Source organism: Capsella rubella, unplaced genomic scaffold (genome assembly GCF_000375325.1).
Source record: "Capsella rubella cultivar Monte Gargano unplaced genomic scaffold, Caprub1_0 scaffold_6, whole genome shotgun sequence".
NCBI classification, from domain to species: domain Eukaryota; kingdom Viridiplantae; phylum Streptophyta; class Magnoliopsida; order Brassicales; family Brassicaceae; genus Capsella; species Capsella rubella.
The window spans coordinates 3,946,438-3,969,245 of record NW_006238918.1 but is presented as its reverse complement, the minus strand read 5'-3'; the positions used below and the strand labels follow the sequence as shown (position 1 = coordinate 3,969,245).

At 36.3% G+C, this 22,808-nt stretch overlaps 6 protein-coding genes across 7 annotated transcripts; 5 read left to right on the top strand and 1 right to left on the bottom strand.

Annotated features, from left to right (window-relative positions):
* The first annotated feature begins 1,415 nt into the window (after positions 1–1,415).
* Positions 1,416–2,417, top strand: LOC17883492. The gene has a single exon (XM_006289988.2). It carries the CDS (start codon positions 1,619–1,621, stop codon positions 2,294–2,296), a length of 678 nt encoding a protein of 225 aa, XP_006290050.1. The 5' UTR covers positions 1,416–1,618; the 3' UTR covers positions 2,297–2,417.
* A 4,063-nt stretch (positions 2,418–6,480) lies between these two features.
* On the top strand, positions 6,481–8,145 carry LOC17883640 (protein LATERAL ROOT PRIMORDIUM 1). Its single transcript, XM_023781236.1, has 2 exons — positions 6,481–7,325; positions 7,646–8,145. Exons 1-2 carry the CDS (start codon positions 6,710–6,712, stop codon positions 7,960–7,962), a joined length of 933 nt encoding a protein of 310 aa, XP_023637004.1. The 5' UTR covers positions 6,481–6,709; the 3' UTR covers positions 7,963–8,145.
* A 3,891-nt stretch (positions 8,146–12,036) lies between these two features.
* On the bottom strand, positions 12,037–13,443 carry LOC17881467 (ankyrin repeat-containing protein P16F5.05c). Of its 2 annotated transcripts, none has more exons than XM_023781258.1 (6): positions 13,296–13,443; positions 13,086–13,173; positions 12,753–12,817; positions 12,571–12,639; positions 12,445–12,494; positions 12,037–12,368 (listed from the first exon to the last, which is right to left on the bottom strand). In XM_023781258.1, the coding sequence occupies exons 1-6, from the start codon at positions 13,368–13,370 to the stop codon at positions 12,257–12,259; spliced, it is 459 nt and encodes a 152-aa protein (XP_023637026.1). In that variant the 5' UTR covers positions 13,371–13,443; the 3' UTR covers positions 12,037–12,256. The 2 variants fall into 2 exon arrangements, with proteins under 2 accessions (XP_023637026.1, XP_006288857.1); XM_006288795.2 differs by having other exon boundaries at positions 13,320–13,441.
* Positions 13,444–13,861: 418 nt separating this feature from the next.
* LOC17883122 lies at positions 13,862–16,035 on the top strand. The gene is made up of 4 exons (XM_006286485.2): positions 13,862–14,162; positions 14,614–14,744; positions 15,138–15,242; positions 15,397–16,035. Exons 1-4 carry the CDS (start codon positions 14,100–14,102, stop codon positions 15,854–15,856), a joined length of 759 nt encoding a protein of 252 aa, XP_006286547.1. The 5' UTR covers positions 13,862–14,099; the 3' UTR covers positions 15,857–16,035.
* A 255-nt stretch (positions 16,036–16,290) lies between these two features.
* Positions 16,291–18,071, top strand: LOC17884574 (probable basic-leucine zipper transcription factor D). The gene has a single exon (XM_006287896.2). It carries the CDS (start codon positions 16,711–16,713, stop codon positions 17,839–17,841), a length of 1,131 nt encoding a protein of 376 aa, XP_006287958.1. The 5' UTR covers positions 16,291–16,710; the 3' UTR covers positions 17,842–18,071.
* Positions 18,072–18,364: 293 nt separating this feature from the next.
* LOC17884245 (protein DGS1, mitochondrial) lies at positions 18,365–22,671 on the top strand. Its single transcript, XM_006287254.2, has 14 exons — positions 18,365–18,653; positions 18,878–19,004; positions 19,099–19,302; positions 19,415–19,552; positions 19,683–19,844; positions 19,931–20,125; positions 20,371–20,471; positions 20,747–20,836; positions 21,075–21,147; positions 21,226–21,254; positions 21,339–21,462; positions 21,607–21,717; positions 21,833–21,933; positions 22,292–22,671. Exons 1-14 carry the CDS (start codon positions 18,421–18,423, stop codon positions 22,410–22,412), a joined length of 1,809 nt encoding a protein of 602 aa, XP_006287316.1. The 5' UTR covers positions 18,365–18,420; the 3' UTR covers positions 22,413–22,671.
* The last annotated feature ends 137 nt before the right edge of the window (positions 22,672–22,808 follow it).

The following is a 22,808-nucleotide window of genomic DNA, read 5'->3' as shown; positions in this document are numbered from 1 at the left end:
GATTTGTGTTAACATTAATTTTTACTAGATAATTTGTCGCACCATGATATTAAATAAACTATATACATATCACAAAAAAAAAAATTTTGATTTAGTTCTAAATGGTGTAATTGTTATAAATTTAAATATATTAATTTATTAAGATAATTTGAATTATATTACTTTATATGTTTCGTGCCTTACACGAAAAAAGCCGGTATTATTTTTAATTACAAACCTGAAATTTTAAGCATTTATTGAAACTATAACTAAATATGTTATGTAAATAACTAATTCATATTTAAAATTAGATCATTGTTTCGCGCCATACTTAGATATATGAAAAATATATATGAAAACTTAATCTTATAATTTAGTTGTAAATTATATAACTAACTAACAAAAATAAATATGAGAATAGTTGGGAGAAAAACCTCGAACCATATATGTTAATTTACTAGGGACTCATAATTAAGAGTAGATAAATGATTATGAAATTGGCCAAGACAAATGACTTCAATTGCCGCAAGAGGTTGGATTTGAGTCTGTCACCGGCATCAATGTGACAAATGTACTAAGTACTAAAATTCATCTGTGCATTACCTTTTATTGAACCCCCAACATGTACAATAAGGCCCGTGTCTTTTGTAATAAATCTGTTATATAATTAGCCTACGTCCTCTTTTGGGTATACAATTTTTGTGCCCATTACATTGAGGCCCATTTTTATAGAATCAACCATATAAATAATTTTTTTTTTAAAAAGTTTTTACTCTTTATAAAATTTCTAGGGTGGTTTTTTTTTTCTCAAAATCAGACAACTAAACAAAGCAAATAAAAGACTTAGGTAAAGCTTATCACCTTTTCCCCCTCCTAGTCAAATTTGGGGATTCTGTTGGTTTGAAATGATTGAAATAGATAAACTATTACGAAAGATTTACAGTAATTTCAAAACCCTTATGGATATCCTCTTCGTTCAAGTTGTCGCCTTTAAAGTAAGGGAAATACAAAAAAGACCATAGACCATATCTCTGAATCGTCGAATGTCAAAGGTCGAGTGATGTGGTTATACGTGTGCCATATGTTTTGCGATGTCAAACTGGACAACAAACACAAGGAAAATAATGGGATAACTTGTATAGTGTGTGTGTGTGATAAGAGAGTATGGATCTGGACCATTATCTAATTCGTCATTATGGTACAGTTGTCACGAAATCCAGCCACGGTTTTAACGTGTTGTAATGATTATGAAATATCAAAACTAAATTAAATTATTTGGATCTTGTACTGTAACCACTTCCACGACTCTATGCAATATTTTTCTAATTAAAATTGCATTATTAAACCGACAAACTAAAACAAATAAATGTGCGAAAAGCCGAGAGGATTGACCAACGAGGCCACTTCAGATTATCGTATGCAAAAATGCAAAATAAAATAAAAAACACCAATGTAGCTAGCCTTTGACCATTCAAAAGTCAACCCTCCTTCAAGTAGTTGCCTTTTGCTCTACAAACAAAACACAAAGACCATAAAGAGTAAAGACTAATCCCTCTATATAAACTATTTCATCTCTTTCGTAATAATAAGACAATACAAAACTTTCCAGCTTGTGAAAACAAAAGATCTCTTGAGAATCATGATGAGCAAGGCTCTACTCAATTCTTGTTTTCCGATAATCCGTAGACGACAAGGAATAGTCACGCTCGTCTTCTTCGAGCAAGGATCAACCAAAACTCTATGTGGCTTCAAGAAACATGTTGCTGGAGAGATCATGTTTGAGTTTCCTGATCAGATCGTGTGCCATGCAGATTCTTTCTTCATCGGTCGTCAAGTTCCAGCTCTAGCCATGGACGACTATCTCATCCCAGGTCAAACCTATTTCGTCTTACCGATCGAACGTTTTGCTTACAAAATCTTAACCACTTCGTGTCTCTCGATCTTCAACTCCAATAATCTTGAAAACGTTCGCTCGACAAGTACTACTGCTCCACCGTTGAATTTCACGGCGCCGTCGAGTCCACCACCGTTTGAGTATTCTAAGGGACCAAACGGAAAAATTCTGATTAAAGTTTCTCCGAGTTTTATACTTAATCTTATGTGTAGAAACAGAACCAACATCGAAGAAGAAGCAATAACTTGTGGTGAAAGCAGCTCGATTTGTAACTCTCCCGAGTTAAAGAAGCAGTATGAACAGCTTGTCGGAACGAGAGAGCACATGTGGTCACCAAATTTGCAAACCATATCCGAACACAAGATGAGGGTTTCTCCATTACAGTTCTTTGGTCTTAACCGGAAGCAAGAAAAAGTGATATGAATAGGCTCTCGAAATTAATCTTATCTAATCTCCTTTGTCTTTGTAGTCTTTGTTTGGGAAAAAAAAATGTAAAGATGAAATGTAAATTATAGTGGTTAGTTGGTATTGTGTTTGGTTACAATTTAGTCTCGCATGAACAAGTTGACAAAATGAATGTTTTTGGAGTAATTCTACAAAGTTAATAATATAAATTTTGTTAGGTACTCCAACATGTACATTTGATATATGGTTAATCCTTGAAAATTCAACTAATATACATAACTCTCCGTCACATGTCACTGGCTTTGTTTTGATGGTCACGGTCCTCAAACAGATAGGATAAATTAAAGAAACGAACAAACGACTTATTCTTCGTAATAACCCCGCATGATAAGGGCTACTTTTTCAACTTTGAAAATTTTCTATCATTCCCCTAGAAAAAAAAAAGAAAAAAAAAAACTCCGCATGATTGGATTTATTAGAATGATGCGTATACTGAATTACTGATATACAATTACGTGGGAGGTTTTCAAACTGAAACGCCTTGATTCAGACATGTGCTTTTCATATTTGAAAAAACATGCAAACTTATATATTGCTCAGCGAAAGTTAGAAATTACTCTCAATGTAAGCTATATATATTACATTTCTTAAGAACCATTGATTTCTTTCAATAAGAGGGATTTGGTGACCAAAGATAAGAGTCGAATTTGCGTATGTATTATGTAATGAGCCGAGCTAACGAATGGCTTTGTTTTTGAAAGTTTAGTGAAATGCTATAAGAAGTCTGGTCATATATCTTGTTTGATGGATTAGCTAGGCACATTCACTATGACTGATGAATAGAAGAGTGGTTAACCCATGTAAAACCTTACGTAGGAGTGTGGTGCATTTGTCAATATACGTGAATTTCTCACCTCTTTATTAGTATAAGTTATGCACCCTAAACCATCCAGAAATGGTTTGGATCTTATTAGAGATATATCTCTTGGCCCATTTTAACTAGTTTCTAGGTTCGATACTTAGGTTTGCAACTTTTTTATTGCTTTGATTCTAATCACTCTAATGAAATGGCTAATTCGTTTCCTTTAGACCCAATAACGCTGCTACTCAAGGCCCAGCCGGACACAGTTTTCGTTTTTTTTTTCCGTCTTCAATATATTTATCCTCTAAACGTAATTAACAAACTATATTGTAAGAAAATTCTCATATATTCTACATGTGGTAAGATACATCATTCATTCTCGTTCTTTTAACTCATAAATATTTTAGCAACAATTTTTTTTTTTTTTGTAGACAATATTTTAAAATGTACAAGAGCAGATGAACTTACTGTAAACAGTAGTATGTTGAGCCTCAGATCACATCACATACTTCACGTTAATAAAAAAAAGTCTCTTAACTATGGGCCTATGGCACAGCCGAGCTTAAAGCAAATGGTTTGCTCGCGTCCAAAAGTAGAATCCGGCATAAACCGATAAATCGAACCGGCCAATTTGGGTTCCCCGGTCTTTTAGAATTGGGAAAAAGGCGCGTAGGGCCAACGGATGTCGGAGGGAAGTGAGACAGCACGCCACCTCCGCCGATTAGGCAAAGAAGCATTAGTCTTTGTCTCTCTCTCTCTCTATATATCTCTCAAAACGAGTCTCGACGCCTCCATTATTGTTATTGCGAACATTTTCTTGCCTCGAGCCCCGTGTCTTCTGCTCCTTTTCTTTTCCTTTGTCAAAAATCTACTGGTCTGCTACATGCTTTTTTTTTTCATTTTTTTTTTCTACTTCTATTTCTTTTGAGACTGTACAACACTTTTTTTTTTTTGTACTTCCCTAAATTCGTCCTATTTTTCCTACTTATTAACTTTTCTCTGGATATGTCATCACCACCTCAATTGGGTGTACTTCTTTTTTGAACATTGAGCAAACGACTAAGATCGAGATACATTCCACACATATATAATTGGAGGTGGATTCATGTTGAAACCTGAACATACATAGAATTAGAAAGCCTGTAATTTTAAAACGTTTATAAGTAAGTGGCCAAGAGAATTCACCACAATGATTTTTGTTGATGGTGGAACTCAATCGCTAAGTCTTAGACCCACGTGACAAATCTTTTATCCCATTTATATAAATCATTAGGCCACACGCTATTGATTAGGACACAAGGTGGATGAAGAAGATAGGAACCAATTAATACTATTAACCAATGGGTTTAGGCTGTGAAAGACAAGTATATATATCGTTTTCAGAAAAGGGTCTTCGGAAAATATTCAAGTAATAGACAAACCAAAGTGGGTTTAGGCTGTGAAAGATTTACAACTGTGGGGTTATGTTTAGCACAAAAGATCTCCAAAGACAAATTTATCAAAAAAGAAGAAGACCTCAAAAGAAAAGCAATGATTCGACGGCCGCAAAGCGTTGGGAGGAGCCGACGAACATTTTATTTCAAAGGGTTCTTTCACGTGCATTGCTCAAACTAATTATTCTCCTCAAAAGCTTTTTTCCTATTATAAGTGTAAATTTCAATATAAAAGCCACTTTCTTTCTTAATTGCAATTATTCAACGTAATAATATGCATATAAAACTAGTTACAATATTTAATCGGAATGATTATGGTGAAACTGATTTAGCATGGGAAGTAAATTCACAGGCCGAGATTTGTAATGTTCGATTTAAGTTAGCAACATTACCGTTACTACTTACTACTAAACCCTGGTTACTACTAAACCACATATTCAAAAGGCTCGACCCATGCAAGCTCTGACACGCAGTACCATTCTTTTCTCAAAGTACTATCGTTGAAAAGTGGGGAAAAGTTTATGTATGTGTAACTTATATATACTTTGTCCGAAAATAAAATCGAGATATCATGGTCATGGATGCAATCTTTGGCGGTTGTGTAAATTTAGAAAGTCCATGATATATATATATATATATATATCAACGTGTGTCATATTAAAATCAAGCAATGAAGTTTCCTTCATATACATGTTGAATTTACTCGAAAACATTTATTGTAATATCTGTAAACCACATTTTGGATCTTTCGTTGGTCTTTTGTTTGGTCTGCGAAGCATATCACATTTATGTGGACCATTTAAAGTAGTGTTTTTTTTTCTTCTTCTTATTAGTTGTAAATTTGTAATGTATGGGACAGTAAGCAATCCAACAGTGTCGGAGTCGGAAAGGAAGAATACAACAAAACGTCTTCTATATCACCGTATATGTGGTTCTCTGTTAATCTTTGTGTTGGCTCGGTCTTGTCGGTCACATATACTAACATGTGACGCTTATTAGAGAGCAAAATGTGTGTGGAGTTTTTTTTTAACTTATTAGTAGACTGGCAAGCGAAAAGCCAATATGCGTATGTACCGAACAATGGACCTAAAAAGAGTTAAACCGATGCAGCCGGTTCTGGATGGAAACAAAAGCCGGGACCGGGGAGCTCTTAAGGGCAAGTGGAGCCACGCGCACGAGCGCTTGTGGTGAACTTCGTCATCTGATACAAAGATAGAAAATATAAAAACTTGAGCTAAAATACAAAAGCAAAGGAGAAGAAGGTATCATGTGCCAATTTTATTAGTTATTATTATTAAAAACATAAAAAATTAATAAACACAAAAAGAAAATAAAAATTCACTTGCCTCTCTATCTTTCTGCAGTTGTGTGTGATTTATTAGAGAGAGGGAGTGAGAGAGAGACAGGAACAAGACGAAACAATCTTTAGAACAAGAAAGGGAAACCAAAACATACAAAAGCACTGTTGTTTTAAAAGGGAGGTAAGAAAGATCCAGAAGTAACCTCAAGATCAGAAGCAACAAGAGCTCATATACCAGTTTTTTTAGTGAGAGAAAGTTGGGAAACAGGTTCTTAGATCATTAGAGAGAGAAAGAGAGAGAGAGAGAGAGAGAGAGAGAGGAAGCGAGAACAAAAAAAAAGAGTCGCAGTGTTCTTTTTCATCTCTGCTGAGCCTCAGACAAAGAGAGATAGTGACAGTAGATTTCGAAGAATCTATTTTGGATTTGGTTATTTCTTCTTTCGTTTTTATAGCAAAAGAGAAAAGTCTGATCAGGATCCATCTGAGGACTTGTGTAATAGATGTATATGGGTTATGTACATTGGAGCTCTGTGCTGTGAGTTTTTTGTTTTTTTTTTGTAATTTGTGGGATTAGGGCTTTGGTTTAATCAGCTGTGGCTACAACGAGGAGGAATAATCTACCAACGTCAGATTCCGGTGCCTTCACCGACTGGGCGGCGGCGGCGACGACGACGACGACATCTTCTCGTGCCACTGAGGATCTATCTCTTGGTTTCAATGCTGGTCCCGCCGTCGTCCACGGTGGGTTAGGCTCAGCTTCCGCCGCCGGCGTTCCTTCATGGCCTCCCGGAACTTCTGTTCGTTATGGCTTACCTTCGTCGGCGGCGGCGACTGAGATGGGTATGGTCGGTCTGAGAGACGTTTTCCTTGTTGCTCCGGCGTACCACCACCACCAAAACGCCGGAGTTTTGTCCGGACCCGAAGCGGCGGCGGCGCTTGGCGTTGGAGTGGTTCCTCTCCTCACGGCGGGTCCGCCTCAGCAAAACGTGGAAGACACCGACATTAACTTCCTCGGAAACAACCGGAGATGGCAGAACAACGACAACAACCACGAAACGCAGTATCTTCACTTCAAGAGTACTAACCAGACACCGGTCGGAACGAGCTCGAACAACTCGGGGTCTGGCTCAGGCGCATCGGGAACCGCCACGTGTCAAGACTGTGGAAACCAAGCCAAGAAAGAGTGCAAGCAGAGGCGGTGCAGGACGTGCTGCAAGAGCCGTGGCTTTGATTGTTCTACTCACGTGAAGAGCACTTGGGTCTCTGCGGCTCGGCGGAGAGAGAGGCAGGTCATGCCCTCCGGCGCTAATCCAACGGCTGGCTCGTCTCTCTCTACATCCTCCGGGACAAAGAAGCCGAGGATTGTAGGGTCTCAACAACAACAAGCCACTTCTCACACTTCAACTTCTAACACGCCTCCACAAAGTTTCGAGACCAGCTCCAGCCGACAAGGTAGTATTTACATTGTCATTAGTATATAATTCTACATGATTTTATGTATGTATATACATGCATATCACACTAATAGCCATTCTTGACGGTTACGGTGATCAATCAATGTTTGGGGTTTTTGAAACCAAGATAAACCATAATATTTGGCGACGGAAAAATGAGTTTTAGAATTTTAGTCTGTTAGTTTTAGATTCAGTTATCTCGGTTGATTCATGTCATTTTATCGGTATCAAACATTCATATTTATTTGATAGTAACAAACACCGTTAAGTAGATTGATGTGGAGATAATGAATCGTAATTATGTTTTATGTATGCAAGACGGAGGAGGGTCAAGGGAAGCATGGCCAGGGCAGATTAGAGCCGCGGCAGTGTTCAAGTGTGTGAGAGTAACGGCAGTCGAGGAAGGCGATGACGAGTACGCGTATCAAGCGGTAGTGAAAATCGGTGGCCATGTCTTCAAAGGATTCTTGTACGATCAAGGTCTTGAACCCAAAGAAGGTTTTCCTAATATGTCGGATTTGCATTTAGGTGGTGGAGCCAATAACCATAACGGAGTGTCTGCCTCGGGTCCTATTCTTGACCCGCCAAATGTCTACGGTGGTGGTGGTGGTTCAGGCGGTGGGTTTTACGGTTAAACCAAATTCAAAAACGTTTACTATTTGAAAGATGAAAGATGTTTTATCTTCTTTGATGTTTTTTTCTTCTTTCCATGGGGTTGGATACAAACGATCGAATAGTTCACTAACTCTCTATTGTATGAATTGTCCATGTGGACGAACTACTTGATCTAATGATGCATCAAACGTTATCGATCGACACATGTTTAATTTCTTATTTTTTTAGTTGGTGGTGAAACGGTTTTGCTTTCGGAAAAAATGATATCGGAGAATACAAGAATAATACCATCTTCACGTCTTTTCGATCAAGACTTGTTTGATAATTTATGTATTAACTATAGACGTCTATAGAAACATTACCAGTCTATTTTATCGAAGCCTATATATGATCATGATTTCTCTTTTATCCTAGCAAACCATTAATCCTAGAATAGTTAAATTCCAATTTACTTATGTACTTATCTTATTAATACTTACTGTTTTACGTGTTCAAAATATAATTATACAAATACAAGTGTTTTATAAGCTAATTCAAAGAATTTTATTATAGTTTCTTACTTTCTAACATCATATCATTATTTCGTAGAAATTATATTTAGTTGAAGTATTTGGCAGTTCCATCAAGTTATTAGATTAATATATTCTTTAACTATTTCGGCCGATTTTGTGTTCATATGTCAGCCAATATATTGGATCAGTTCCAGCTTTTGAATCTAAAAAATTAAAATTATAAGTGATATATATTCTTATAAATTCATGAGTTATCATCCATTCAATTATACTTTTTTGGGGGTTTAAAAGCTTTTTTTTTTTGCTATATACTGACTCACTGAGCCTACTTGTGCACTTTTTAGTGTTACTATTCTTACTGACTTAGATTATAAATTACGCAGGAGAGACTCTGTAATCTTGTGGCTTCCACCTTACTTATGCACGTTTGGTGTGCACTGTATACTGTATATATAGGTGTTCGTCTGTTCGATCCCTATTTCTTCATTTATGAGATTAAAGCATATGGATTTGTGCAGATCGAGAGAAAGCTTTATTGCTCGAACCATATTTGCATTTTGTAGAGTTACGTTTGATTATTTTTGAGGTGTCAACTTCTATCATTTCACAATTAGATCTCCTTTTTTACATAAACAAAAGTATGCCTATATACTACAACTCAAAACGTGAATATGAATGTCGATTATGTCGAACCATGCATAGATTTCGCCACTAAATTGTTAATATCAGAACATGCTTAATATATCTTGTTTCGACACAAGATACGCATAGAACTGCAATGGAAAAGACTTCTAGAGCATCAAAATATTAGGTGAAACCATTTTTAAGTATTTGAGAACTACATTCAAATATATTTCCAAATTTGGATGTAAATTAACCAAACTAAATTTGAACCCTTATCATATGTTTGTTTACCAAATTTCTTTATGATGAAGTCGCGAATAAGCCAAATAATATAATAAAAAAATCAATATATTCCTTCAAACACTTGTCCACCATTAAAGAAAAATAATAATATATTCGACTGTGTGTCTTAGGCTTTATAGGGTTTAGCCTTTTTGAACTTTCGAACGATAATATTCGTCCCCCCTCGCTAGAAAATGATATCTCGGGCACTTTTTATTTATATGTATTTTGGTTACATTTGTAATTTTGTATAATATTGATGAGCATGTTTTTCAACCAGTGGAGTGGAAGATTGAACCTTCTAATTAAGAAACCGAACCAAATACACTTGTACGTCGAGACATATATAATGGTTTCTCTCTCTCGTTGGTGGCTATTTTATATGATGATCGCAACATCACGCATTGGCAATCCATACAAGTTTGATGATCAGGTTAACAAGTATAGCAGAACATATACAACAAAAGACCATGTGGAACAATCAACTTTATAATCCATATAATATGTTACCGAGTATTTTCACAATACATATGGAAAAGCAAAGGCTGCATAGCTACACGACTGTATGATTCATTCATTTGCCATCCAGTGCTATCATTACACGAAAAACATAGTATAATCATAACACAAGACATATACTGTAATTATGTTGGATCGAGCATTACTGAGATTTTTCTTTAGTTTTATAGATAAGCAAATCTTGATAATATTTGAAAAATTATGAGAAATTAGATTCTTTTCTTCAATCTGAAACCCTCACATTAAAATTAATTTTTTTTTTTGTTGAGTGAAAATATTTACGTAACAACAAGAAAATGAGTGGGGAATAAGTTGACGAAAAAAACAAGTTAAATAAAAATTATCTATCACATCTCACATAAAGAGACATAACAGCGTCGCAGTCTGCATCAGAAGGAGTCTATGCCGAAAGGTTTACAAAATGATGTTCTGCCAACCAGGGGGATCTAGAAAATTTGTTTAATGGGGGCAAAAATATAGTAAAAAAAACTATCAAATACTAAATTATAAAAGACATAAAATTGTCATGTAAAAACTTTAAAACATCTTACAAAACCACTCAGAGGCTCATTTAACAATTGAAACCTTTTTACCACATTTTTATTTGTGACATATTCAAATAATTAAAAACAAAAAAACATGTTATTAATTAAAAATTTAGAAAATTTTGAATTTATAGACTTATATTTTAAAATTTATTAATTTAAAATTTTTGAATTATGTAACAATCTTCCATAAAAGCTTAACCATAGAATAAACATATAAACAATTATCACTGCAAAAACTAATATTGTCATGTATAACATAAAAACCTATATAATGTTTTCCATGAAACATAGTTCTAAGCTTGAAATGATTAAATAAAATTAACTGACTAAAAAGTAATGCTTATATAATAGAAACGATTGTAAAAAAAGCAGGAAAATAAACTCACAAATTGATAGTTGTTGCTTTATTGTCAAACAAAGAAACCAAATGACTAAAAAAGAAGAAAATAACAAAAAATTAGTTCTAGATTAGTAAGTCTTTAATTTATATATTAATATATTTTTTTTTGGTACATGGATTAATGGGTTATCTAAGAAAAAGGATAAAAATTAGTTTTTTTGGTAGGAACAGATTTTATTTTCTAATAATATTTAATTTTTTTTTTTTTTTTTTTTGATGGTGGTAGCTGCCCCCACCACCTTGGCTGTGGGTCCGCCCCTGCTGCCAACTGTGAAAACGTTTACAAATGACCTCTTTTTTTTATAATATATCACTACTATAAACAATGAAACTATTTGATGAAAGTGAAAGGCATGTGCGAGCAAAAACAACGTGAACGTGAAGGCCAAAAAAAATGTATAAGTTAAGGTGCATGGATTTGGTAAAGAGAGAGAGATTAATTCCCTTTGGTACTAAACGAAGATTAGTAATCTTAACTTTTATTTAATTAATATTGCTTGCTAGTAGTATATTAACCGAAGCAATGGTGCACTGCACATATGTTAAAAACAAAAGAAGGAATGGTGCACCGAAAGGTTATCACTTTATATCTTATTCTTCCATGGATGGATGGATCGATGTGATTCCAGTTCTTACAACTACCAGTCTAGCCAACAAATCAACACTTCACCAAACTAGAGAAAGAAGTATATCTACTTTATATGAATTAGAAAAAGTTTGAATATGGATCAGGATTTGTAGTTTATTGGTTTGTTGTATTAGTATTGTTGATCAGGATTTGTAGTTTATTGGTTTGTTTTATTAGTAGTGTTGGTATGGATTCAAACTCGCATAATGCATATATTTGACAGAAAATTATAAAAAAGAAGTATATCGTATTCTAGGCGAACTTTAGTTACAAGCTTGTTTAAACTATTGGGTGTAGAATATTCAAGAACCGCATGATCACAAGAAAAGTAAGTTACTAAACTTTTGCATCCCCGCAAATGTTTGTATACACATTGACTTGTATGAGAGAAGGGTGGTCGAAGATGTCTTCTTTGATTACGTAGGATCCTTTGTGTACGTTTCGAAATCTTGTTGGTTCACCAACAGCTTAAACCAGCGTAGGCAGTTGAAACTACGGAAGAAATAAAAGTACAATTTCATATTAGTTAGTTATTAGGTTTGGTTTAACCGCCAAAACTGCATACATGATTGCAAAAATGCTAATGCAAAACTACAATTCAAATAAAACCAAACTGGTCCAGCCCTTCGTTGTGGGTATTGCAACCAAAACTTTTAGATTCATATGATTACACTTCTAACAGCTGCTAGTCTAGGTAACAAACCAAGGATCCCAAAATACAAAACTTCAACTGTAAATCAGGGAGACAGAGGGATTAAAGGAAAAAAAATTAGGATGCTTATGACGAAGGTGTCTGAACATTCATGACACACTGGTATTTTCAAGTTCCATTTGTGCAACAGTTGTGTTAATAGCATCTATAATCTCCATCTTCTGCGCACCAATGGCTTCATCCATCGGAGTCCGCTCGTACCTACAAATTTCCCAAGCTTCTAATGGTTCAGCTTCGTTCCTCCAATAGACTGAGAAGAAAGATGTAAGAGACTAACCGATTCAAAAGGCTTAGACTAGCTCCTGACAAGATCAATTTCTTCACCACCTGTAAAGGAGGTTTCCAGTTATAATCAAACCAGAGAAACAAAACATTTTTAAGCACAGACATGAGTGATGGTTACCTCAACGCGGCCATTCAAGCATGCCCAATGTAAAGGAGCATTGTTCTCATCGTTAAGAGCATCAATATCCTGCTCACCAAAAAAACAAAGCCTCAACAATCTATCTTATAATCATGTTTAATCATTTCAAAAGATAAAGCACCAGATATTACATAGCAAAGGGATTGTTGTTGTTTTCTTACCACTCCTTGACTGATAAGATACTCCACTATAGTCAGATGTCCATTCGCTGCGGCCATATGCAGTGCTGTGAAGACAAAACAAAACAATGTTTCATAGGAGTAAGTAACACTCTCGTAACACCGGATTCATAGCAGTAAGTAGCCAATATATCACCAGATGAAATGTGCTAAAGGTACAATTATTCCAAATTCAGCTACTGTATAATATACACGAGTAGTGAGACATTCAAAGTATCTGAGCAGGAGTGGTGTGACATTATAAAGACGGCGGATTGAAGCTATACTAGCTCGAAAAATTGAAACTTTGTGGAAGAAGAGAGATGATGTAAAAACCTGTTCGGCCTTGTGAATCACGAGAGTTAAGAGAGACGCCATCTGAAGCCAGGCTTCTGAGATCATCGATATCATCGTATCTAGCAGCCTGTTATTCAAAAAAACTCTTAATTCCTTGAGCGGACCCGATTGATGATTAACAGCAACAACACAAAATTGATAAACCCCCAAAAAAGAAAATAGGAGGATAAGTAAAAAAGGATGGACTACAGGGGGTAAGAGAAGGAGACAGACATCGAGCAAGTCCTCAATCTTGTCTGCAACTACGATCGTGTCTGCTCCCATCCTGCCACCGGACGATACTAGCTTCAATCTGAGGGTTTCAGTCTCGAGTTCTTGTCCGGCTCAATTAATTTTATTTCCGGTTCTCTCTTATATATATATATATATATATATATATATATATATATATATATATATATATTCTCGGTTCTCCTAATTAATTATGTAGTTTTTGAAAATAATTATATAAAAAATTTGATGAAGTGATGTCATTTTGTAATGAAAATTATTTCTCTTGATATTTGTTTTAATAATGTGTAATTTCCTTATTTTAGTTATGTATGGGTCTCTTCAAAAATCTAATAACATAAAATAATTAAATTTTGACCAAAAAAATTAAAATAAAATAATTAATTAAAAACTAACAAATATATATATATATATTTAATATTTTGTTGCACCGCTTAAATATAATTTCCTTTTTTTTTGGGGGGTCGGTATGGCACCGGTTTAATTTATGGTGTAGAGTCCACAACCACAAGTCGTAGTCATTAAAACTAAATTAGGGGTCCTCTTGTTCTATCTTCTTCTACATCTCCTCAGCCGTTTCCTCCGGAGGATTCCGATCCCTCTTCTCTTTATTTATTCCTTTGGTCTCTGAATCTTTCTCATACCTACTTTGAGCTCCAACTCTTCTTCATCATATTGCTTTGCTTGATTTGGGTTTTCGTCTCCTTGCGGAATAGATTTCGAGGATCCAATTTTAGTTTTTTTTTTCCTTTTTTCGCCGCCATGAGTTCCTCGATCCAGATCGTTGCTGAGAAGCAATTGGATGTTTTGCCTCTTCATGATCAGGTTTTGTCTCCGTTTTGCCCTTTGTTTACACAATTAATTAAAGAGTATCTGCGATTTCCAAAATGAAAGATCAAGTTTTTGTGGTTGGTTCTGTCCATCTCTTTTACCTCTTGAATTCTTAGATGCTTGTGCGCTTTACTTTCTGAATTGATCATGTATGAGGTGTTGTGAGAAATTAATGGTTTCCTGAATTTTGGTTCTGCTAGCTCCACCTCCCTATTTAAGCATAATGTATACGTTGGTTAGTATCAATTTGGGGTCTTTCCTAGGATCTACGTCTGTCCTCGTTCGTTTCTTACCTGTGGAGTGTCTGATGTTGAATATTTTTCTTATTTACATGAATTCGGTCTCTTTTCCTTTTTTCGAAAGAATGTTTCTTAATGATGATATTGCTAAGTTATTGATCTCCTTAATGAGGTTGATGATTTAATATGTATTTTTCTGTATTTAGGATGAAAGGAAGACTCAGGAAGTGGGCAATGAGCAGAGTTTCGGGAACCATGGCGGCTGTTGTGCAATATGCTTGGATACTATACCTCTTCAAGAAACAGCTATGGTTAAAGGCTGTGAGCATGCTTACTGGTACGTCTGATGGATTTTCTTGGTTAATCCAGTGTAATTTGCTTTGTTAATAGTGTAGTGTTTATCCTTTTTCCCTTTTATGAGGGATGAACTGAATTGGTTGTTAGTGATCTGATTTTGCTCGTATATAAGTCTTTTTCCCGTTAAGTCTGATACTGAGAATGTTACGTTTGTTATTTAAGGCATTGGTTTTGTAATATCTGTTATGTCATAGCTTTTTAAAGATGGTGTTTGGTTTTTGCTTTAAACTGTAAACCTCTTATGACGTGTGTTTGTTTCTTTCTTCGATTTTATGCTCAGAACAAGTATGTTTGATTAGAAATGAAATAGAACAGATACTGACATTTCTCTTTTCACTTTAAAGAGGCGTGATTAATTTCTATCTATATATAGTGTGACGTGCATACTCCGTTGGGCTAGTTACAAAGAGAAACCTACCTGCCCCCAATGTAAGCTTCCATTTGACTTTCTCAATGTCCACCGTGCTCTCGATGGAAGGTAAAAATTCCATCCTTATTTACATTTGTCCCCATTGTTCAATTCATTTACTTGACTAGCTCTGTGCTTGTCTTGCTTTACTGTATTCTTGGCTTTTACATCATTTTCTGAACTTTTCCTTTCTATCTAATTTTATCTTTTGTTTTCATTTCAGTGTTGAAGATTTTATGTTCGAGGAGAGTGTATGCCTCCTTTTGAGGGCAGCGTGGTTTCAGCCACTGGAAGCAGTGGAGCGGGTTTCAGATAATGACAATTTTAATTATGATTTCGATATTCCACCTGAGTACGAAGAAGAGGAGGACGATGATGACCTTGACGAGTTTTATTTGCAAGGTTCAAATCTTCGTTTAGGAAACCGGAGGTGGGGTGACAATGGATTTGTCAGAGCAGGCCGCCAAGAAGCAAGACCGGTCCAACATAAGAACCGAGGTGGCCAGGCTTCTGGCTCTGAACCCGCCTCTTCATCCTCACGTGAGCCAAAGGATAAGACTAGCAATGCCATAACAGGAAGGCGTGCGAAGAGGGCAATGAAGCGTGAAGCTGCAAACAAAGCTGCAGAAGCAGTAGCAGCTGCAAAGCATGAGGCGCTTTTGGTTAGGTTGGGAAGGAAATGATCGTGGTTGTATCTCTGTAATTAAATCAACCCTCAACCAAAAATCCTCTGACTTCCATACTTGGGAATTTGTATATCAGTAGAATTTAATAATGGTAGAACAACAAAAGAGTCTGAACCTTTGTCAAAGATCCTTTGCTAGATTTGATTTATTTAGTCTACTACTTATCATTTGCTTGATGAGTGAATGTTACTGTGGCTTATGATCTGAGAATTGATCATATGGAATGAGGATTAAGTGGTTATGGTAATGATGATGATGAGTGGGTTTCAGTGGGGTCTGCAATTGACTTTGGCCAATTTTTGGGTGGTGCAGGCTGCAATGCCAAGCAAAATCAAGCTAAAACATAACTTTTACAACTTATTGATTAGAAAATAGGCATCTCAATCCCTTACCTACCCCATTAAGACCATGGGATGATTAGTCCAGGTCAACTTTGTTGACCAATATGGTCATTCATCGTCGTTAGTGTCTGAATTGGCTTGATGTTGTTTGATGAAATTGCTCCATGGGAAATGTGTGGTTAGATATTTACTCCATCTCAGTCTTCATAATCATAATTTTGGTCATCATAATGTTCTTTTTATCTTCATGACGTTTATCTATTTTTGTTCCATTGATTCTCATTTCACACCTAATCTTTCCTATTCCTCTTCCATTCAATGCTCCTGAATTCCCTCAAAGCAAAAGCTCATCTCATCTTGCTTCACCTGCACTTCTCTCCCTCTCTTTCTCATGACTTGCCTTTGTGGTCATGTTACTGTTTCAGCTTCAGACTCATTTTAGACGTTATACCATTTATAGCTTTTTCTTAGTTTCTTTTGATCATCTCTCTCTCTCTGTTTGTTTGCCGTATGGAATCTCTGAAGCAAGTTTCTTCTTCTTCTGGGTTTTGCTACCATCAAGGCTTCTCAGGTGTTCTCCAAGTGTTTGTTCACAACGCAAGAAACATCCACAACATCTGCATCTACGATAACCAAGACGTCTACGCCAAATTCTCTCTTACATACAATCCTGATGACACCATCTCCACCAGAATCATTCACAGAGCTGGCAAAAACCCTGAGTTCAACCAGACGCTTATGATCGATATGACTCAGATCGATGCTCATGCTGCCGTCCTTAAATGTGAGATCTGGATGATGAGCAGAGCTAGACATTACATGGAAGATCAGCTTCTTGGTTTTGCTCTTGTGCCGATCTCAGACATCATAGGTCAAGACAGTGTCACTCAAGACTACAGTCTCTCCTCCACTGATCTCTTCCATTCCCCTGCTGGTACCGTAAAGCTCACGCTTTCCATTGTCAACCCCTCTTCTTCATCTAATCCCAAGATTAATACCACCTCGATTTCATCCGAGGTTGTGTTGCTTGACACTCAAGTCTCTGAAACAGTGGATTACACGAGGATTGAGTTCCCTGACATAAATGTTGTGAACGAGAACAAACTGATGGTTACAGAGTACTTCAATGGATCCGGAAGCGCTTCTTTTCTCTGTCTCGGCTCAACACATGGACAAGAAACGGACATAACAATGGTGTGCTCGGAGGAGAAAGAGGTTTACGGGGGGAATGGAAGTTGTATGGCTTCTTCTTCAACAACAACAAGCTTAAGCGACGACAAGAACACAGCAGATTCAAACGAGAAAGAGAATCAAGAGATCGCAGAGGTATCAAGAAGAAGAAGCAAAGAAGAAGAAGAAGAAGAAGGAGACAAAGAAAAGATGAAGGAAGAAACAACAATGCAGAAACAGATAGCTGAGATGTATATGAGAAGTATGCAACAGTTCACTGAGTCTTTGGCAAAGATGAAGCTTCCAATGGATCTTCATAATAAACCACACGAGGAAGATCAGAATACTAGTAACAACACTTCAGCTCAGCTTCAGAATCGGAATAATAATAATAATGCTAATAATAAAAATGGAATGGAGAAGAAAAAAGAAGGATCTCGTGTCTATTACGGCAGCAGAGCATTCTTTTAATGGTGTATGATCAACATCAACATTGCAAATAAGTTGTTTAACATTTTAGCTTCTATGTTTGATTCACATTATTAAACTTTTATGGGATAATCTCTCTCTCTCTTTTTTTTTTTTTCTGTTCTTGACTGTATGTAAATTTCAGGCATTGGTTTATGTCAAATCTATTAGTACATGTAGTACAAGGCCACTGCCATTTGATTTACTGTATTTTTGGGGATAGATGTGAACGTCACGGTTGAATATGTAAACAACATCTAAATAGTCTTACAGGGTTTACAATTTCAACAAACGATTTGACGGATTTACAAATGAAGAAGTCACGAAAGGTTTCCCATCTAGTCTTTGGTTTTGGATGAGAAAGAAACCAAAAAAAAGAAAAGAAAATATTTCCAAAATTGTAAGGGGGGCTTACAAATCGAAGAGCCCAAACTTTGTAGGTAAAACTGGCCCATTAAAAGCCCAATTAGGAATTTCAATTTATTTTCAAAATCCTAAAATCTCTCTACCGACATTAAGGGCACTTCCCCGGTCATCAACCCGGCCAGAGGGTGAACTGAGAAAATTGATTAGACGACTTCAATGGATTCTCAGCCTCCGGCTAACGAGTCAACCCCGTCGACGGCGTATTCAAACGTCGTTGACCTGATTCCGTTTTATTCAAATTATATTTGGAATCGCCTTGCTTCCTTGTACCCTACTTCTAATTCCATTTTTCTCGGTAAAATCTCCAATCTCTATCGCCAAACCGTTTCGACAAAACGACAACTCTCCTTCCCTCTTCCTCTACCCTCCGATTTCCCAAGCTCGTCTATGTAAGAATTCATCTCCTCAATTGGTAGAGCTTCTACTAGCTTTCTTTGTTAGCTTAGGCTTCGACCTTCATTACTACTGTTTGATGATCGTGGCTTTGAACTGCTACTGGAGTTTCATGTTTTGTTGATTTATACACTCTTCGCAAACATTTTTTATTTTCCGGAATTTGACAATATGTAGACTTTTTCGACCTTTTGAGCTAATACATTGTGTTGATCTTCAGGGTTAGTAGCAATACCTCGGTTGATACAGCTAGGATTCATGGTGTTCTCGAGGAAATAATGGCCGACGTTCTCTCCAATTTGCATGATATCCAAAAGAGTTTAGATTTTTGGCAATCTAGAGCTGAGGTAAATTAACAGAACATTCCATGAGATGTATCTTTTCTTTTACTTGATTCTCTAGTCCATCCAAATGGTTTTCTTTTTATCGTATTTAACACAGGGTTCCAATGCTCGAAAGGCGTATTTCATGATTTTTGAGAGAGGACCAGTAGCTTTTTTGAACGAGAGTACGAAGTTCGTGACCAAGAGTCTCAGTGAGGAATCTGCAATGCAGCATCTTTGTCAGTCGTCTTCATCTCACATGTTGGATAGAATGCGGGTCTTGCTGGAGCTAAGATCTGCACTCGCTTCATTTCTTGCCCAGGTTGAAAATTTAAATCCTTTTTAACATAAGTAACACCATTGTAAAATGTGCATGTGAAAGATTTTCTGTATGTTTAATATGCTAATATCATTACTTTCAATGGGCTCTCTAGCTTTATGTTGAATTGGATAAACGTGGTGAGGATCTTGTGAAGAATCCAGAAAAGTCACTGCCATCATTGTTGGCTGTTATCAATGGATTGTTTTCGAACTTGGAAGGATCTTTCAGCCATTTGCATGCTGAGCGTGAGGTAAACACGTTGATTTCTTACTTTTTCTGGGCACTACCTTCATTTGCCTGACCATTTATTACTGTGATGCTCCTGAGTCTACTGTTTTAGATATCTTTTGCTCGTCTACTGACTTACATCCCATTTTCAGAGTGATTCTTCTGTTGATGGAAGTTACCCAATGCCTCTTGTATTTGATCGACTGCCTGAAGTTAACGAAGAAGGATCCCAGTGGACTGATTGTGAACTTACAGATGCTATCAACCTGCTTCATAAGAATTTGGATAAACTTAACTCGTATTTATCAGTTATGGTAGGGGTGCCATTATTCTTGTTAACATAAATCATCATGTAAAATCAACTCTGAGAGTTTCCATTCTTGCATTTCTTTTAAAATAGGTGGGGAAACATCGAAAGCCAAGGAGGATGACCCTGTTTTGGGTCCGGTATACTTGTGGTGCAGTTGGGCTCTCTGTTTTCTCTCTATGGCTACTACGTCATAGTAGTTTGATGGGAAGTTCGGACATTGAGAATTGGGTTCATGATGCAAAAGAAGCAACAACGAGCTTCTTCAGTGATCATGTTGAGCAACCGGTTTGTTCTTAACCTTGCTAGTTTTAAGTGAGAACAATGACTTTTCTTTTCTTGTTCCAACAAATGACTTGTTGCATAAACCTCTGTCAAAGGATACAAATAAGGTACAAAGTCATAGTTATTGCGACTCTCTGTTTGGTCCGAGTCAAAAGAAAAGTGTGACAAATTAAAAAGATCAAGTTATTAGTTTGTTACATGACATTGTGCTAGCCTGGAATTTTTGAATTACTTTGTGATCTTTACAGCTGCTTTCCATTCGGGATGAGCTTTTTGATACTTTCCGGAGAAGGCACAAGGGTGTTATGGAAACTGAAGAAGTGCAGCTGACGCAAGACTCACTGCATAGGTTGATTTTCATTTCCTTTCTGATTCTTTTTTGTAGTGGTTCCCATTGTTTGTTAGTGTAGTGCTCTACCCGTTGATTTTTCATTATGCCATAGCAATTCACTGGATATATTCATATCGAGTTATTGATCTCATTCTTTTTGTTTGTTTTTTTTTTTGTCATCAAAAAACTATAACCAAAAAACTCTATAACCATTTAGTTAGTATGTGTTGTTTATTGGCTGCATTAATAATGCTCTTATTTCGTTGGTGCTCACAATTTTCTTTTGTATGCAGAATGCTTAGGAATTTCTGCGAACAGGCTACACGGGAAAAGGTCCCAGATAATGCATCAGATCAGGAAATGCTCGAAGTTGTTATGAATCGGTACAACTCTGAACATTACTCTTTGTTAGGCAGTTAAAGCCACATGTCATTGCATTAAAAACAGTTACATCGTGCATTGATCCAAGCATGCAAATAATTGTTAGTAGTTCTGATCTTGGGTAATGAAATATAAAATTGGACGTTTTCTCATCATCCTTATTTCTAACCACGTTAGACTTGGTAGAATAATTTCCTGTGAAAATTCCTGGTATGAAATTGAGTTTTACCTTAATTGCAGGTATGAAAAGGAACTTGTGCATCCTATTCACAACCTCCTTAGCGGAGAGCTTGCCCGTGGTTTGCTTATTCAGGTAATCTAAGTTCTTGGCATGAAGTTGTACTTTACTGTTTGTGGGATTCTAATCACATCAGAATTGTCTATCTTTCAGGTCCAGAAGCTTAAACTAGATATAGAAACGTAAGTTCATTAAACTGGTAGCTCCTAGCCAATTGGAGTAGATCTCTCTCATTTTGTAAAAAACTGAGTAATCTTCTCCTGCAGAGCGATGCTTGAACTGGATCAGATACTCCGTGCAAATGAAATAAATTTTGCCATTCTGGCTGCATTACCTGCATTCTTTCTCAGCATTGTTATGCTCACAGTACTTCGGACATGGCTTAAAACGGTGAGGAGAGTGATAATTCATGCGAAACCAAACATGACAGAAAATTCATATATGTGGTCCGGTTTTTATAGTTTAAGACTAGTTGTGTACTGTTGATGCAGCTTTGTTATCTTTATTCAGTTTGATTTCACTGGTATATCTCAGGATAGCAAAGCTCAAGGAAGAGGAAGGATTGCACGTATTCACAGGAGACTACTTGTCGTTGAAATTGAAAAGAGAATTATGCAGTATCAGAACTACATTGAACAAGGACGTGTAAGATGCCACTATTTTCCTTTTCTGTGTGTCTTAATCAGTATTATTGTACTAATTTGTCTATTAAGAAACCCTTTGAAAAAAATTTCCTGGTCGTTTCTTGATGTTGTTACAGGACAAGGATGCAGAAACCATATTTGGTTTGCTAATATACAGCCTTGAACGTTTGTATCGGGTTGTTGAGAAACCTGCAAGAGCAACCGATGAGTGGAATTTGTAAGTTTTTAACTCTGATCCCATCAAATCTTTAGGTAAACACAATTTTGCAAACTAAGCACATTGGCTTTCAGTTTATCATCACAACTCACAAGTATTTTTATTTGTTAAAAGTGGTTATATCTTGATAAAAAAAAAATAGTGGTTATATCTAAGTAAGCAAAAGCTTTTCTGCCCGACTTTTCCTCTCTGAGCATATTAGGTTGATGTGAACTCTTGAGTCAGTATGTGATAATTGTCTCATGATACAAAACGCTTAATTATGGTTGTTCTCTTTCTTTGCCTGCCTTAAAATTTTCTGTGTATGTGCGCTTTTGGGTTGTGCCTAAACTGACTGGTCATTGTTTTTGATAAACAGAGTGAAACAAGATCTGATTGAATTAGGGAGGCCACAGCAGCAAACATCATACAAGCTAACGGTGACACAACGGCTAGTAACGGTTTATGACTGCTTGCTTCCCACTCTGAAGCGACAATAACTCATCTCGGGGTTTTAATCTGCTTTATGAACTGCCAATTTAATTCAATCATTCCTCCAGAAATGCTTGCTTGACGGCCATTTAAGAGTTTTTGGTACCAAAAGAAGCCTTTTTCTGAGATGGCAAAACAAAGTTACAGCTGAAAGATAGTTTTAAAATTCATGGTCTATGTTCTCTAACCATTTTCTGTCAGATTCAATCTCCGGGGTGAGATACTTTGTTCAGGCCTAAAACAAATAAAATAAAGTTTTCCAAGATAGAGAGACCAACATGCAAACTTTTGTCTAGCTGGTGAGGACTCGTAGAATCAGAGAATTATGAGTTTGGGATCCCTAAACAGGAAAATCTAATCCCATTTTGTTTGTGCTGGGGATTAGTTGATCATAATTCATAAAA